The sequence below is a fragment of the Dendronephthya gigantea genome, unplaced genomic scaffold, assembly GCF_004324835.1.
Source record: "Dendronephthya gigantea isolate DGI-Jeju-01 unplaced genomic scaffold, DenGig_1.0 000033F, whole genome shotgun sequence".
Taxonomy (NCBI): Eukaryota; Metazoa; Cnidaria; class Anthozoa; order Malacalcyonacea; family Nephtheidae; genus Dendronephthya; species Dendronephthya gigantea.
The window spans coordinates 6,754-22,957 of NW_021163043.1; the positions used below are offsets into that span (position 1 = coordinate 6,754).

Sequence of the window (16,204 nt, forward strand, 5' to 3'; positions counted from 1 at the left end):
TGATGTATAATGATGTCTAGTGATGTATAATGATGTCTAGTGATGTATAGTGATGTCTAGTGATGTATAGTGATGTCTAGTGATGTATAATGATGTCCAGTGATGTATAATGATGTCCAGTGATGTATAATGATGTCCAGCGATGTCTAGTGATGTATAATGATGTCTATTGATGCTTAGTGATGTCCAGTGATGTATAATGATGTCCAGCGATGTCTAGTGATGTATAATGATGTCTAGTGATGTATAATGATGTCCAGTGATGTATAACGATGTCCAGTGATGTATAATGATGTCTAGTGATGTATAATGATGTCCAGCGATGTCCAGTGATGTATAATGATGTCCATTGATGTATAATGATGTCCAGTGATATGCAATGATGTCTAGCAATGCCTAGTTGCGTGTAAGGATGTATATTGATATGTTATGATGGGTATCTATGATGAATTATGGCTATTGATGTATATATGCCAGCTAAAAACAAGTGCGATTTTACTATTGGTGTATACTGGACATAAACTTATTACCATTTATAGCTTGGGCATCCGGGCACGTCATTTTTTCCCGCGTTTACGCGCGAAATTTTGTAAACAAAGATGGCGACGAGAACAAAAATTGTCAAAGCATTCAAATTGCACGGTTTGTCTTTGCAAAGGTTCGTTTTCCTGAATAGCAATACAAATTAAAGGTTTAAATATACTCAGCAGATAATATTTTCCCTTCTGATTGTATAGGCGTGCGTTTACCTGAGTAAAACGATATTTTCTTACAATTTTCCCAAAATTTTTTATATGATTTCAGCGAGGCCTCTCGTTTTCTGGGCGAAGTGCTGTCAACGGTCGGTGAAAAAGACTACGATGGTTGGCTTGACAGGATTATCGAATACGTTCACAAGCAACCTCGTATGTAAATACTAGATCTGATGTATGCACGCAGATTGTGAAATTAAATGATTATAAAATATCATATTAGATTTGATAAATAATGGAGTATTAACTTCAAGTCTTTAATTAATAATAAAAGTACAACTTGTTCGTATTTTGTGACAGTATCTTCGACACTAATAAGCAAAGATATCGTCGAAACTGCAGTGCAAGAATGCAGCGACCAAACAGATGAAGTCAGGTTTGTAGTTTATTTTGTAAGAAATATTGTCATAATTCATTTTATTATTTCACCGACAACATTTGAATTTTTATCTAGCGATAATGCTTTCAATGTTATCAGTGCTTTTGAGTAAGTATTGTACAATTGTATTTAGAAAATAACATCGTTGTAATTATTGTTTGAAAAGTCATAGGCTATAATGTTGTATTAAACACAATAATATATTCTGACAGAGTGCCTCGTTACAAGTATAATAATGACAAGAAAAAGTTTTTAAAGTTGAGTATAATGTACTAAATTGTCTAAATGTGTAAAGTTTTATTCTCCAAACTGCCTGACCTTTCTTTTATTTGAATATATCAAGCATAGAATACGTTTTTATTTGCTCCAGATGTACTACAAAAAACGTTCATTTACACCCGGAAGCTCCCAGCAGGTCTGAGATGTTTCGAGAGCAATATATGATTATATTCCAGGTATTATTGTGAAGCTAGATTTAGTATATAAATTCTGCATTCACCCTTTCTTGTCTGTAATCACGATGTCATGTTTTTACCTTCAGCGTACAATCAGACATGATTTATTTGCGCCACCGTCAGCTGCAGCTCAACCAGGCGAAAATTCTACAAAATACAGGGTAAAATTACAGTTTCTCTACGCTTTTTTTTTACTTTTGAAGATCTGTCATGAGGATTGTGTATTTTCAACTGAATTAACACTGCGTTATAGAAATTCCCTGCTTTTCCAATTTTAGATAAAACGTGTTGAGTTCCTCCTGGGCAGTACTGCAAAGTTGGGCAAACTTATTGTACTAGGCATGATAGCACAAATTAAAGAGGTATTTCTGATACTGAGAGACAATGTATGTAGGTTCAATTCAGAGATAGATCTAGGGTGGTATTGTAAAGGGGCTGCAGACCAGATGCGGGCCAAGGGTTGAGCCTCTGGCTCAAATATATATATTGGTTTAATATTTATTTACTAGATTAGAATTAACTAATTTTAGGGAAAGTATTATCTGGAAGATTGCACTGGTGTAGTTCAGGTCGACCTGTCAAACACTGTATCCTTCAAATGAGTTGAAACATGTCATATTTATGAACACCACTGATTAAGAATACCACTCGGAATCAGAACATTTTTTGGATAAGTGAATGTAATGCAGTCTCATTTTCCTTAAACCATTGACAGAAATATCACACAGGGTTATTTACAGAGAATTGCTTTGTTCTGGCTGAAGGTAAATGTGTGGATGGATGTAACCCAGAAATCATGCTTACAGTAGGCCAAGTGGGAGATTTGAGAATGATGTATTAATAAACCTTTCTCATAATGATCTGAAACACAGAAAGTCTGATGCTACATGGAGTTGGATTGGTTCAGCAATCTCATCATTATCTGACATTACACAGTGCAGTTGTAGGTAGTGAACGTGCTGTGGTCTCACAATGATTAATCACAACAATTTTTAGGTCTGTATGAAGATGGTATCTTCCATGTGGATGCAATAGGCTGTCCTCCAGCTGAACCAGCTCAGGTTACAAGGCGAGTATTATGAATTACTCAATCAGGTTTACACTATACGCATCAGCAATCATGAATCAATCTTGAAGTAATTTAATGCAAGGTACGCTAGCTTATATAGAACCTGCCTTTTTCATTTTAATTTATGTAGAAATTATTTTGGCAATATTAATTTCTTTGGTGGTCCTTCAAAAATTGCTGTTTCAGCATCGGTAGGTGAACTGTTTAGTTCAGAATATTGCATAATCATTCCACAGTTGTTCGGGCTTTGCCAAATGCCAATATTGTTTCTGTTTCTTATTAGGAAAAAATGCGAACAATTGAGGAGGAAAATCAGGAAGCAATGTTTGTGATCTTGTCAGATGTCTGGCTTGATTTACCAAGGGTATAAATTGATTTAAGAATTTTATTCATTTTGCCTTCATTGGATACATCAAATCCTGTATGTGTTAAACTTGGTTTCTATTCCTTTCTTTTGTGAAGGTCATAGCAAAGCTAAGAGTTCTCTTTCATGGTTACCATACAACTCCACCAACACTCTTTATATTTTGTGGAAATTTCATCTCTGAGTCTTATGGACCAAAGCATTCATCACTTTTACGAGGTTGGTAATCTGGAGTCGTCTTTTGGGTGATGATGGTAGCAATTAAATTGGACTAATATGTGTCTGAAATATCTGTAAAAGATACTTCTAATTTAGTATTGTTTAAGCAGGCATGGTATTTAAGATGGTTTGTGACTTTGTGTCTGAACCACAGGATTGTGCAAAGGATGCATGCATAGTAGACATTTTTGTTTCTTCAATTTAGAGTCCCTAAATAACCTTGCAGACCTGATTTCAGAATATCCTTCACTAGTGGAATGGTAAATAACTTTATACAATTATACCAAATAAATTTTTCTAATTACTGAAAGGCAAATTTATATCGTTCAAACAGTAGCCGATTTTTATTTGTCCCTGGACCACGAGACCCTGGACCAGGAAACATATTACCAAGGTTCATATCAAGTTCATTCATATATTTTTTAAATATTCCCTTCTATTTTTCTATGATAACTTTATGTATTTCTCTTGAAGACCTCCACTACCATCTTGTCTGACAGAGGAAATCAGGACCAAAATCCCTTTTGCAATTTTTGCAACAAATCCATGCAGGTATATTCTTACAGTCCATGGTTCTTAGACACAATATAACTTGATCTTGTACACAATTTACTGACCTTATTAACCTCCGGGAATCAGGGATGTGTTTTTTAACAATTTCTTCCACAGGATCCAGTATTGCACGCAAGAAATTATGGTGTTTCGTGAAGATTTGGTGAACAAAATGTGTCGAAATTGTATTAAACTGCCCACAGAATTAGGAGACATTCCTGCCCACGTAAGTGTACAGTGAAATACAATAGTTCAAATTACTCCACTTTCATAAATCTGCCTATCACATTTTCACACTATTGTAATTTTTTCCAGTTTGTGAAAACTATCATCTCTCAAACTCATATCTGCCCTCTTCCTCCACACGTCCGACCTGTCTACTGGAATTATGATAATGCCTTGAGGATTTACCCATTGCCTGATATGGTAAGACTGTTGTGCCTATATAGTGGCTTGTGTTGTTTGTATGTGTGAAAATATGTTTACTTTGGACTCTAGATCTATAACACTGGATCAATAAGAGATGATTATTACTGGACCTCCAGGAAGAACAGTTCAGAACTGATAGAACTATCCAGTATAAATAAAGTTAGTTTAGGTTTCCTCCTGTTGTAAAACTGGATCAATAAGAGATATGATCCTGACTGGACCTCAAGGAAGAACAGTTTAGAGCTGATATAGCTATCCAGTATAAATAAAGTTAGTTTATTATGTTATTTTTTGTAAGTAGCAATGAATGTCCCATACTATTTTTTAGATAATTCTTGCTGACAAATACCGTTCCTATGTCCAACCCACAACACTAGATTGCATTTGTTTGAACCCAGTAAGTTTGCAAGTATAATGTATTATATTTTATGTTCATGAGATTCTCCAACATTGTATCTTAGACTAAGACAAACGTTTTCTAATTCATAACCCATAATCTTTCCTCCAAAGGGGTCATTTTCAATGAATGATTATTGCTTCAAAGTTTACTGGCCATCATCAAAAGAAGTTGAAGATAGGTAAGAAAAAAAGCCAATTTATCTGCCATTGGTTTGATTTAAACTGTCTGTTTTTTGAGGGATATAGTGCACTGTAGTGAGGAAATATTTCCTTGCCCTAAACCTGTTCTAACCTGATGTTTTCAGCAAAATTCAAGATTGAATTACTGGGATTCCTAGAAAAAGGTATTTTTTGTCACATACATGGTACTTATTGTGAGATTCAAATTTTCTAATAATTTTCATCAGAAGATCTGAATGAAGCAGATGAACTATAACATCTCATTAAAAAACAAATTTTAACATGTTTAACAAATGTTTAATAAAAATTCATAAGACAGTTTGTATGTACATGCATATATATGTTTTTCAAAGCAAAATCATGCAACTACATTGAAAGTCTATTTTACTTTGAAAGCATTGTTCAGAAGCAGATTGTCGGCCAGGTTGTTGGGGGGGGTGAGTGTCACATCCCATATTAAATACTACACCCCCCTGAAATATGCACATTTTAATAACTTGATAACTATGAAATTTCTGAATGGCATTCCTGTTTAGAGTCTATGAAAAAAATTACCTGCCAGCAATCTATGTCTGACTATATACATTAAGGATTGTTTATTTGTCCGAGTTAGCCTGTATGTATACGCCTTCCTGAAAAAGAGAACAAGATGTATATATTCTTAGCTTTGCATTTCTCATAATTTCATTCTCAGGGACCGGTTGTTCAAAAGCTGGTTAGCTAAACATTCGGTTAAGGCAAATCTTTGCATGAATTTTTAAATCGCTCGTTTAAAAAGTTGAATATCTTTTTTTTCTGTAAATATTTTCTGGACTGACAAAAGCCATATTTTGTACAGGTTTTAAAATGAACAGCGGTTCAGAAGCCACATTGTTCGAAACAGTGGACATTTGACTCCTCAAGGATTACCGCTAACCTAGCTTTGAACAACGGGTCTCTGAAGGATTTACATACCACAGCTTCCCATTCGTTGCCTGGTTCCGTGTTAGAATAAGCACTGACTTCACTTTGACCATTAATTGGTCGGCCAAATGTATCCCCAGTAATGTGCAGATACCTTTAAAATAAAGTTAGAGATACCATAAAGACTATGTTATTACCACTGGTGTTGGTATCAAGAGGAATGTATTTAGAATGAAAATGGTAACTCAGAAAACCACAATCTATTATACTTTTTAGTCAATGTGTGTTTGAAGCGGACTCTATCACTTCTGTTCCAATATTTTGAGGTGCAAATGACGGACCAGTGGTCGCCCTCATCACCAACACCATTCTCCCCAAATGCGCTCACTTCTTGGTTGTTTGATAATGGTGATTGAAACAGATGACTGTGGAGGAAACGTTTGGTTGTTTGATGGACAAGACGGATTGTACTACCACATTTGATTGGATTCCTACAAGAACAATGTTAAAATTGATATGTTATGATAGTCCTTGCTTAGAAGACACTTTACCAGTTACCAGTACAAGCTACCAGTACAAGTTACCAGTACAACTGTACAAGTTAACAGTATTTATTTACCCTCGTTTGCATGGTGTCCCCATCTTTCCTTTCACAACCCATAAGCTATTGATGTCGTCCTGATTTCCTACACCAGTTACAGACTTGAAAAAAGAAATATTATGTTAGCTAGATTTTGCAGCCAATTCCACAGACAATGGTTATTTCACAGACATAAGGATTACTAGGTTTGATTGCTGAGGGTATAGTAGACAAAACCAACCTGTTGGCCAGAACCTGATCCGTACTTAACTTCATGAGAATGCAGTCTAACTCGATGGTATGGATTGAGTAGTTTCACACCACTTCCACAAGTCACATGTTTGAATTCTGTGGGGAAACATTGAACAAGATGAAACTGTGAAACTTATCACACATTTACAAGCCTACATGTAGTGCATTTATTGAACCAGTTGATGTCACCTGGTCTAAAAGGATAAATTTTGAGTATGAAGATGGTAATATTGGTAGCTACTGCAAATGAAAATTTGGCTTTAATAAATGCACTACAAAGGATCGTATATCTGTATTGCTCTTTATATAAACGAGCAAGGTTCTCTTGAAGTACAAGGTAAAAGATGGTGCCTTTCAGATGTCAGATCTGAATCATCTAATATCCGTGCGCTTTAGGATCCGTGAACTACGAGCATCCATTCACAAGTTTAAAACAATTAATTTTGAATAACAACGTGATGACTATGATGTGATAAAAAACCATATGTTTGAGGATAATTCACAAACAGACGAAGTACAATGTCAAACGTAGAAATCCATCATCTGGACGTGATATAATAAAATATCTTCACACCTACCATTTTCTAAATTGCCATGGACATATAGGCTGCCACGCATTAAAACACTAGCTAGCAATGTAATAAATAGATTGTAAACGCTACAAAACATTTTAGTATAATATATATATATTTTTATTTTCATTCGGTACTTTTCGCTTCGTATATTTTCATATTTTTTTACTTTTTTCAATTTTCAGCTTGGGTTGTGCGTGACCATCCCGCGTGTTGCGTGTAACCGGTCGTTCGTCAGCTCGTGGTACGCTCTGATTCGCTAGTTAGAAAACATCCCTCTTTATACATAACCTCCCTCTTTACCCATTTGAGATACAAGTTTTATATCAATTGAAATCCAATTTTATCCGAATATATCCAATATTTTACCCCCTGATGTCATACAGATCCTATAACATACCTATAATACCTTTCTCTGTCCCTTTCTTAAAATTTCCTAATATCCCTTACCATCCCATGTTACTCATTAAGATCCTAATATATTCTCAAAGCGTCAATCTATCCCTCAATTTCAATATGGCCTCCGGAAGAAACGGAGAAAGTGGATCGTTCGTATACGCAGCATAAAAATTTAATACGACCACATATGATTTTGATGCTTTAATTTTCGGCAATGCGATGGTCAACAACTCTAGGTATCGTTATTTTTCTTGTTTTTGCTGCTAGTCTTAAAGGTGTGCTGGCATTTTCATTTTGTGCCATTGTATCGTTTGTGTTTTCACGAAGTTTACTCAATGGAGAACATTCGCTCGACTTTACTCGGTATTTTGCATCGAAAGCAGGGCTCGGCTCGTCCAAAGAACAGCGAGCTCTGCTGTGTAGCACGACGAAGCAGTTCCCTCGGGGCCTAAAAACCCGTCGTCATACATTGATACGAAATATCCTCAGGGATTTTGTGATATCCTGGTACGAAAACGTAGCAATTGGTGGAGATTTTATTTTAGAGACTAGGTCATTGTTAGAAGAGGCTACCGTGGTGTTTTATGACAAGCTTGCAAAGACAACAGTCTCCTCCCATACAGAGAAATTCTGTGTTGTTCTACACAAGCATTTAGCAACTGTGGAAGCTGTGAAATTGACTATCCCAAAAAACCACAAAGATTTTGTGGAGAAATATCATTCCTTGCAACAAGAAGGCCAGACTTACAAAAGCCACGAGTTGCAATATCTTCGGAATATCACAGACTTGTTACTTTACAAACTTATCAAGCCAAAGACATTCAACTGCGATGCAGGTCGATTTATCCTGCGTGAAATTTTAGCTGTCAAACTATTATTGGCTCTTTTAGACACAATATCTGACCCCAATTTCTTGAATGCATCAATAATTAATATATTTGGGGAAAACACAGACGAGAATCAGCTTGCAACGACCCCATCCGAGTTTGTTGATGGCGGAAGTTGTAATTTAAAGGTATCGACTTCTTTCATGGATTTTCTGGATGAAAGATTTGAATCGGATGGACATGACAGAAAGAGAAAGTCGTCTCAGTCAGAAAGTAGCATGACGTACCAGTTCAAAGGTAGTATTGTTGTTGAAAAAGATCATAGCGAACTTGTGGAGATCTCCATGAAACAATATTTGCCGGAAAAAAACAGCGTTTTATCTGAAAATAATGCAACTCAGAGCTCCAAGACTTCTCCTGAAACCGTGGATAAGACGAGTGATTCTTCACTGCCTAAGAGAATCAAGCATACAGTCAAAGAGTTTAGTCAATCTGGGATGTTGAATGGTCTGAATAAAATTAAGAATGATATATTGAAACCGTATAAGGAAAAGGGACAGCAGGTAAAACGTAGTGATAGCTTGAGCGCTAGGATTAATCCCGGCGGAGCTATGATTGCGAGACAAATACGGAAAATGTACTCAAGTCCTATTATTAGGATTCAAACTGTGAAAGATTTAGATGAGCCTGTGGAAGCTGATAAAAATACTACCAAAACTGTATCAGATGCTGATGATTTGGATTTTTCACACGAAGAAAGTGAAATTTCTAATTCTCATTGCCAAACTGCAAGTTTGAATTTTGATAGACCTGAGACCAAAAGCGATGATGCGAACCACCATCATTCGCCGCCAAAAACTGTCGGAACTGATTCGATGTCCTCGAGTTACGAGGATATTGATTTTTTAAGCAGTGACAGGAAACCAGAGGGTATTGATTCTTCGGACGGCATTTTTGAATCAAGAGAGACTGGGACAAGACGTCACATGGCAAGTTTTTCAAGCACAGATGAGTGGGACAGTGAGTTGTTTGAAAAGACTGACGATGGCTTAGCCATTAATCCTGGTGCTGGTTTTATCGAAGAAGATGCTGTCTCCATTTTGCCCGATCAGTTCGGAGATGATACTATTTCAACAGCAAATTTTGCCATTCATGACTTGCCTAATCCTTGTTCAATGATTAATATTCCTGACACACAAATAATGACAGACCATTCGTTTGAGCCATACAAAAGTCAATACACTGTGTATATCATTGTGGTAAGATAAATTTTATCTTCATCTTATACAGTACCCATCCAAGTTACTCATGTGAACACTGTAGTCACATTGTAAATCTTAATTTTCACCTGGAAATATACCCAGTGTTTTATGTCTCAAGTTCACTTGTATCCCATAAAAACTTCATTCTCGTGGTATATGCATCTCATTGATGTGTGTTCTGATTGCTTTGTCCAGTACAACAAGCATTTGGTGATGTCGCCTGAGAGCGATGAACATCCAGTTGATATAGAGAGTTCAGAGGCAGACATGCAGGGTAGCATCAAAAGACGATACCGGGAGTTCATGGAATTACATCATCGACTTGTGTGTGGACCCCTTGCAAGCCTGATGAAAGGTATATCAAATTTTCTATTAATTTAATGCTTTGAAATGGATGCAGTATTCTATGAATTCTCATGGGTAAAATCATCAACCCTTCCATAATGTAAAGTACTAAATTCCTGCTGGATACCTGTGTATTGTCAGTTCCTTAGAGACCTAATAAATTGCATAGCAATAAGCTAAGTCTATCTTTGTAATATACTATATATTTTAATCAGTAATCGTTTTAGATATTCCCAAGCCAAACAGAAAATTCAATTCTCCTTTCTTCCGCCTGGATCAAGATGTTGTTGAAGGAAGACAGATTCTTTTAGAAAGCTATTTAAAGGTCTTACCATTTATTTAAATATTTCTGAAATTTTTCTAACAACGCATGGCTATAATAGCTTGATGATTGGCAACACTTATCTTATTCAGTAAAATGATCTTCCATCAGACAGACTAAAATAGTTCACGTCAGGGCAGTGCATTGCCACCTTAAGTGTTAACCATTTGTTTTAAAAGCGACAAAATCTGGAATCATTTTACATTTGTTTAGTGTCTGGTTACCAAACCTGCTATTCTACACGGCGACGATTTCAAAGGATTTCTAGGAATTGGAGATGAGAGCCATATGGACTTCAGACGACATATTTCAGTTGTTCCCTCATTACCGAATGTTCCAAGAATAGATAAGGTAGGTTTATATTGTGGAAATATTACTATAACAACAGCTCACGTGTCACACTTTGGTAGATCGATCACTTTATCACATCAATTTTTCTGAACATTGTAGAAGTTGCAAAAGAAAGTCACAAAGATCATTGATCACATCAAGACTGCCTTTGATACAGGTAAATCAATCATATGTGACCTAATACAGACATTGGGTTTTCATTTGTTTAAATCCAAGTGTTTAATGGTTATTGTGTCTCTTCTCCAAATTAGGTCCAGTTGATGGAGACAAAGAGGAAGAATATGATGACATTAGAAAAGTTTTAGGAGAAGATAAAAGTTCACAAGATGACATCCGAACATTTGCTATTTGTTCTAAAGATTGTAAGGTATAGCTTCCTTAAATATTTCCCCAGCAAAACTGCTCACTGCATTCAGGGGGGAGGTTCCAAGATTTCGCATATCTAGTCTCAATACTAATAATCCAGCTTTTATATCATGCAGTTCATTCTACTAGTTCACACAACAGGCTGCCACATTTGAGATATACTTTACCATTATTAGGCCATTAGACAAACCATAGTTAACATTTACCTATGGTTTGTGGAATAATTTCCCAATCAGAATTGCATATTAATAACTTGTAGTTAAAAGAGTTGTAGAACAGACTTCAGGGCTATGTGCTATGATTTATTGTAATTGTTGTATTATTTAAGTTAATATTATTTGTTCAAATATACACACCTAGTTGAATCACAGTTGCTGCTACTCTGAAAGATGTTATACCTCGTTCATACAACATCAAGAAGAGGATCCAAATCAATCCACTACAGAAAACCCTGCTTTGGATCACAGGCAACCAAAGTCAGGACCCCTTATCAGGCAGGACCCCTCCAGAAAAATCTCTCCTAGAAATGGTCATGCTATACAAGATGTGAAATTTAGGAAAGATTTGTCGAACTCAGGTGGTAAAATTCCAGTGAAAAGAAATTTTACAGTTCTTGGAAATGACATGTCTGACAGCGCATGCAGCAACAAAGGGCAGGAGAACAATCCATTGACAAAAAGTGTACTGAACTTGAGTTGTCATTTATTTGAGAAGCATAAATCTTGGGTTTGTTTGGAACCAGTCCAAGAATCTGCTACTACTGTGTTTGGTTGTTTTCTTGAATGGTAAGTTAGTATAGTTTACGTTTCCTTTTGTAGTAACACTGGATCAATAAAAGATGATCCTTACTGGACCTCCAGGAAGAACAGTTTAGAACTGATAGAACTATCCAGTATAAATAAAGTTAGTTTAGTTTAGGTTTCCTCCTGTAGTAACACTGGATCAATAAGAGATGATCCTTACTGGACCTCCAGGAAGAACAGTTTAGAACTGATAGAACTATCCAGTATAAATAAAGTTAGTTTAGTTTAGGTTTCCTCCTATAGTAACACTGGATCAATAAGAGATGATCCTTACTGGACCTCTAGGAAGAACAATTTAGAACTGATAGAGCTATCCAGTATAAATAAAGTAAGTTGAGTTTAACACTAGAAAAATAAGGATTCTTTGAACTTGTTTCTTTCTGTACAGGTGGATGGAAAGTCTGTTATCAGAACTAGTCACTGAAGAACAGTGGCAATATTACCTGACCTTACTGACAGACACTGTCTGGCCCAGAGGAGAGCTCATGAATGCAACCAAAGAAGAAATATCTGATGAAGAAAAACTGAAAACGAAAGAAGATGCCATTCAGACTTTGAGTAACTTCTTTGGAGGTAACAAGAAAGGATGGCTTTTTTCGAATGCTTCCACTAGTAATAGACCTTATGCATAATGACCTATCAAGCCATCATGCCTGAAGGTAATTCTGGATTTTGTAGTCATGATGAAAAATTCAAACTTCAAAATTTCCCGCTGTGACTAATAAGACCAGAATTCCCTGCAGGAGTCATAGGTTGTTACATCATAATGCATAAGGTCTATTAAACACAATTTACCATGATGAAACCAAATTTTTAACCATGCAGGTGTCTTTCACACAGTAGTTGGTAAGGATATTATTGAAAGCTCAGCCAGAGAGATTGTGGAATCATTGCAATACTCAGAAATTAATAGGTGAGTTGGAAGGTCTGTGCTAGAGTTTTCTCATGAACCCTCATATCTCAGCCAAAACACGACTTGAAACATAGGTTAGACTGCTAGTAGCATTCATGTCAAAATCTAGACCAGATCATTGTAGTATCACCAGATCTAAACCAGATTATAAGTGTACTGATGTGTGGTCAACTGCAGTACCAATGGAAGCCAATTTCACTAGGGTCTTGGAGTCCCTTACTACTATGTTTCCCCCACTGGAAACTTGTATAATCTAACTCAAAGTTTGCTTTGTGTAGACAATTGTTGTTGGAGGTTTTCGAGGTATTTTTGGCTGAAATTTTTCCAGATTTTCCAGATGAAATGGAGTCTTATCTTTCTGGGAGAAAATGTTGATTGAAGATCTTATTTTGGTTGAGCCAAGGTAAAAAATAACCTATCCTATCCTGAGTGATAAAAATTGTACAGAAATAAATGATATTCTATTTATGAAGTGTAAATGAAATGGCATTAATTAAAGAACAAAAATTATCAGTGCAATAAAAATGTACAAATTTAATAGGATTTTTAATTCAATGTTTATTTTTTATTTTCCTTGTTTTTATTTTACTTTCTTTGTGATTATGCGGCTGTTTTCTTGAACTATCCTTTATAACCTTTGCATCTTTGAGCAAGCTCCGGGCGCAATTATTGATGTGTTTAAACCTGTCTGGTCCCAAAAGAATGCCCCCGTACCATCTGGATACAACAATTAAATAATTCTGAACGTTTAAAATCTGCAACAAATGTAAAAGTCTCGATCCTCCGTTGTTTTCGCCATCATCATCACAGTCTTGAATGACAACCTGAGAATTTTCCTTCGCTATTCTGTAAGCAGAGATGTTGTGTGATGCGTTTGCAATTTTACGAGTCTTTTTCAGCTCGTTTAAAACATCTTTGACATCCTGTTCAGAGTTTACTTTAGCAAGGTGTGCTTGGAATGTGCTCTTTCGATCCGTAATTGGTTCCCCGTGAAGGATCTCCGGTTGGTCCTTGTCTGTTTGCCAGGTTATTGACGGCGGTACGCTTGACGTACCATGAGTACTTGTTTGGTCAAACATAGGAGGGCTTCCATGATCATCATCCGCAACTTCATTTGCATCTTCTGTCGTATGTCAAAAAAGTTAAAAAAAGGTTTAGCTTCTGTACTTAAATGATGCTGTTTAGCATCATGAATTGGTCAAAGGTTATCAAGAATAAGTTCATTAACATACAAAAACTACTCAAGAGCACTTGAATTCACAGGCACATGATGCAAGTTTTTTTGGCTGATGAAACAGAATGTTGGCAATATTTTGGCAAAAACTTTTAGAAAGCAGCAGTGTGGTGTGTATAACTTATGATATATTTGCATATTCTTGCAGCACAAATATTCATACCAAAATATGGGGGATTGAGCCTGCTGCAAGATCTATTTTACTTTAGATTATCCAGCAAAACTCAAAAAAATTTATAAAAATGCTATTCGATTCAGTTATTTGTATATGAGGTAAATGAGCGGGTAATCTATATCACTAATATCAAATTGTTGAAAATAAGCTTCTGTAGTCCTTATATAGTAACATGTTACATTTATTGTATCAATCAATATTTCATGATAATATTGATTGATACAAATAAATGTAACAAATATATAATTAATTAACTACAGTAATGGAACAATCGCCCACCTCCATATTCGTCTCCGTACAAAACTGATTTCTCGTTCATGAAGTCTCGAGCTGCTTCGACCCACTGAAACACGACACATTCGTCCTTATTGTCGCGGTAGATTTCATACAGTTTATCCCTCAATTCAAACTCATCACAATCCCCGAGCCAGGTACCGTGTACCTCGAAAACCGGGGGCACGGAACTCGGGTAGTTCTTCGGCAGCAATACCTGTAGTGTCAGGGACCACCATGAGTTCTCTTCGTGGCGAACGCGCACATCGAAAAGCTTTTCCGTTTCGTTCACCATCAAGAAATCGTCTCCGTAAATCGCAGATAGGGCTTCAATCTCATCGCTTTGTCGAGAGCTGTCAGAGTCGGTCATTTTTTAAAACCAAGTCTTTTCAACTCGATTATTCGCTATAATGTTTCTGCAGAAGCTTGTCTGGAAACGGTTGATTCTCGTGAAGAACTTTCCGCCCTCTTTTGAACTTCTATAGGAAGTTTAAATACACGTAAGCAAACTGCATTTTCTTGTTGACATACGTACTTCTTTCACGTTCCGTTCACGCGCTGTTGTTTTCAAGTGCGCGGGTTTGCGCGCGCCACTCGTGAGCCCTGATTTTAAAGCAGGTAGATCATTACCCGCGAGGTGGGTGTCGGATTGCACACTGAGCTATATGCAATATAATGTTGAGTGAGTTGCACGAAATTTTGAGAGAAATTTCAGAAATTCTTAAGCAAAATCGAGGACAAATAACCGAAGCTCGGGTAATAATTTATAAACGTTGTTTAAAAATGAACGACAAACCGCTCTTCTAAAGCTTTTACGATAAAATACTCGGTTGTCGCTGTACAATGTTGACGTGGATAGTTCTTTGTTTAAATATTGCTTTTGTCTTTTATTACATTGTCTTTAATTATATATTTTCAATCATTTTATTTATTTTTTATTTTTTTCATTTTTCCACTTTTACACATTTGTCACCAGTCTTCTATAAGTCAAAACAAAACGCGGACGAAGCCGATGAATAAATATGGCCGTTCCTCTGCCTGCGAGAGTCTTGGGTCTTTGGAGCGTAACGCTGATCACAATCATATTTTTAGTTGTTCGAGCGGACAAGGAAAGCGATTGGAACTTTTTTGTTGTATTCACCCCGGTTTTAGCGTACAATGGCATTGCAATACTCGTTGTTATGTCGAGAATTGTAAGACACTCACGAAGACAATTTCACGATGACGAACAAACGGTGATACGGAAGTTTTGGTTTCTACTACTTTTGATATTGAGTTTTATCTTAGTTTGCCTCATGTGTAGCAAGGTTCATGGAAATGTGACATTCTCGTGGTACTACGTTTTTCTTGTGTTTTGGATATTGCTTGGTTTTATACTGGCAGACACGACCAGGTTCGTGTTAAAAGAATTGTCGACGAGTAGATAGCAAGGTTTCTGTCGGGGGAAACGTTGTGGCAAGTAATTTGCTGGTAACTCAAATCCTACGCTGGCTAGGCGAGTTGGTTTCGTTGGGAAATGTGATAAAACTCAAGAAATGCCTACAGGAAACGACGCAATCTGATAGGAAAACAAATTATTAGTGTTGTCAAATGATTATGCATGGTTATGGCTGTGCCCTATCCCTTGCTATGGTGGAAGTATGGAAATATAATTTCCATAAGTTCACATCAACATTACGTTTATCAGAGAGTGCCTACACTTGCTTTAAAACATCGATAAAGGTGAAAGAATTGAATGCTATGTTCACACAAGTGTCACTTTCAAGCATTTTCACAAATCCTTTGTGTCTTGTTTTCTTGCCCAGCTGAAAACATAAAACATGAGGAAA

At 36.4% G+C, this 16,204-nt stretch overlaps 4 protein-coding genes across 4 annotated transcripts; 2 read left to right on the forward strand and 2 right to left on the reverse strand.

The window, feature by feature from the left end:
* Nucleotides 1-599: 599 nt before the first annotated feature.
* Nucleotides 600-6,090, forward strand: LOC114525068 (DNA polymerase epsilon subunit 2-like). Its single transcript, XM_028546276.1, has 23 exons — nucleotides 600-658; nucleotides 805-905; nucleotides 1,053-1,128; nucleotides 1,207-1,239; nucleotides 1,344-1,388; nucleotides 1,502-1,586; nucleotides 1,673-1,747; nucleotides 1,865-1,948; nucleotides 2,117-2,173; nucleotides 2,302-2,350; nucleotides 2,583-2,655; nucleotides 2,786-2,846; nucleotides 2,939-3,019; nucleotides 3,118-3,238; nucleotides 3,444-3,498; nucleotides 3,573-3,632; nucleotides 3,713-3,790; nucleotides 3,908-4,016; nucleotides 4,106-4,216; nucleotides 4,548-4,616; nucleotides 4,730-4,797; nucleotides 4,924-4,962; nucleotides 5,978-6,090. The coding sequence occupies exons 1-22, from the start codon at nucleotides 600-602 to the stop codon at nucleotides 4,937-4,939; spliced, it is 1,566 nt and encodes a 521-aa protein (XP_028402077.1). The 3' UTR covers nucleotides 4,940-4,962; nucleotides 5,978-6,090.
* Nucleotides 4,990-7,266, reverse strand: LOC114525173 (stromal cell-derived factor 2-like). Its single transcript, XM_028546396.1, has 6 exons — nucleotides 7,112-7,266; nucleotides 6,523-6,629; nucleotides 6,321-6,403; nucleotides 5,971-6,192; nucleotides 5,753-5,855; nucleotides 4,990-5,430 (listed from the first exon to the last, which is right to left on the reverse strand). The coding sequence occupies exons 1-6, from the start codon at nucleotides 7,233-7,235 to the stop codon at nucleotides 5,395-5,397; spliced, it is 675 nt and encodes a 224-aa protein (XP_028402197.1). The 5' UTR covers nucleotides 7,236-7,266; the 3' UTR covers nucleotides 4,990-5,394.
* Nucleotides 7,267-7,633: 367 nt separating this feature from the next.
* On the forward strand, nucleotides 7,634-13,206 carry LOC114525175 (sorting nexin-19-like). The gene is made up of 10 exons (XM_028546398.1): nucleotides 7,634-9,590; nucleotides 9,789-9,948; nucleotides 10,166-10,263; nucleotides 10,474-10,611; nucleotides 10,711-10,768; nucleotides 10,863-10,978; nucleotides 11,338-11,762; nucleotides 12,169-12,353; nucleotides 12,606-12,693; nucleotides 12,972-13,206. The coding sequence occupies exons 1-10, from the start codon at nucleotides 7,719-7,721 to the stop codon at nucleotides 13,066-13,068; spliced, it is 3,237 nt and encodes a 1,078-aa protein (XP_028402199.1). The 5' UTR covers nucleotides 7,634-7,718; the 3' UTR covers nucleotides 13,069-13,206.
* Nucleotides 13,207-13,212: 6 nt separating this feature from the next.
* Nucleotides 13,213-14,925, reverse strand: LOC114525177 (protein IMPACT-like). Its single transcript, XM_028546399.1, has 2 exons — nucleotides 14,382-14,925; nucleotides 13,213-13,816 (listed from the first exon to the last, which is right to left on the reverse strand). The coding sequence occupies exons 1-2, from the start codon at nucleotides 14,743-14,745 to the stop codon at nucleotides 13,245-13,247; spliced, it is 936 nt and encodes a 311-aa protein (XP_028402200.1). The 5' UTR covers nucleotides 14,746-14,925; the 3' UTR covers nucleotides 13,213-13,244.
* Nucleotides 14,926-16,204: the final 1,279 nt, after the last annotated feature.

Coding starts and splice junctions, on each gene's coding strand:
- LOC114525068 (XM_028546276.1), top strand. CDS start 600: ATGGCGACGAGAACAAAAATTGTCAAAGCATTCAAATTGCACGGTTTG. Junction 1,389..1,501: donor GACAAGAAAAAGTTTTTAAA/GTTGAGTATAAT, acceptor TATTTGCTCCAG/ATGTACTACAAAAAACGTTC. Junction 2,656..2,785: donor GAACCAGCTCAGGTTACAAG/GCGAGTATTATG, acceptor TAATTTATGTAG/AAATTATTTTGGCAATATTA.
- LOC114525173 (XM_028546396.1), bottom strand. CDS start 7,235: ATGAAAATAAAAATATATATATATTATACTAAAATGTTTTGTAGCGTT. Junction 6,404..6,522: donor GATCAGGTTCTGGCCAACAG/GTTGGTTTTGTC, acceptor TCTTTTTTCAAG/TCTGTAACTGGTGTAGGAAA. Junction 5,431..5,752: donor GCAACGAATGGGAAGCTGTG/GTATGTAAATCC, acceptor TCTCTTTTTCAG/GAAGGCGTATACATACAGGC.
- LOC114525175 (XM_028546398.1), top strand. CDS start 7,719: ATGCGATGGTCAACAACTCTAGGTATCGTTATTTTTCTTGTTTTTGCT. Junction 10,612..10,710: donor ATGTTCCAAGAATAGATAAG/GTAGGTTTATAT, acceptor TGAACATTGTAG/AAGTTGCAAAAGAAAGTCAC. Junction 11,763..12,168: donor TTTGGTTGTTTTCTTGAATG/GTAAGTTAGTAT, acceptor CTTTCTGTACAG/GTGGATGGAAAGTCTGTTAT.
- LOC114525177 (XM_028546399.1), bottom strand. CDS start 14,745: ATGACCGACTCTGACAGCTCTCGACAAAGCGATGAGATTGAAGCCCTA. Junction 13,817..14,381: donor GTACGGAGACGAATATGGAG/GTGGGCGATTGT, acceptor GACATACGACAG/AAGATGCAAATGAAGTTGCG.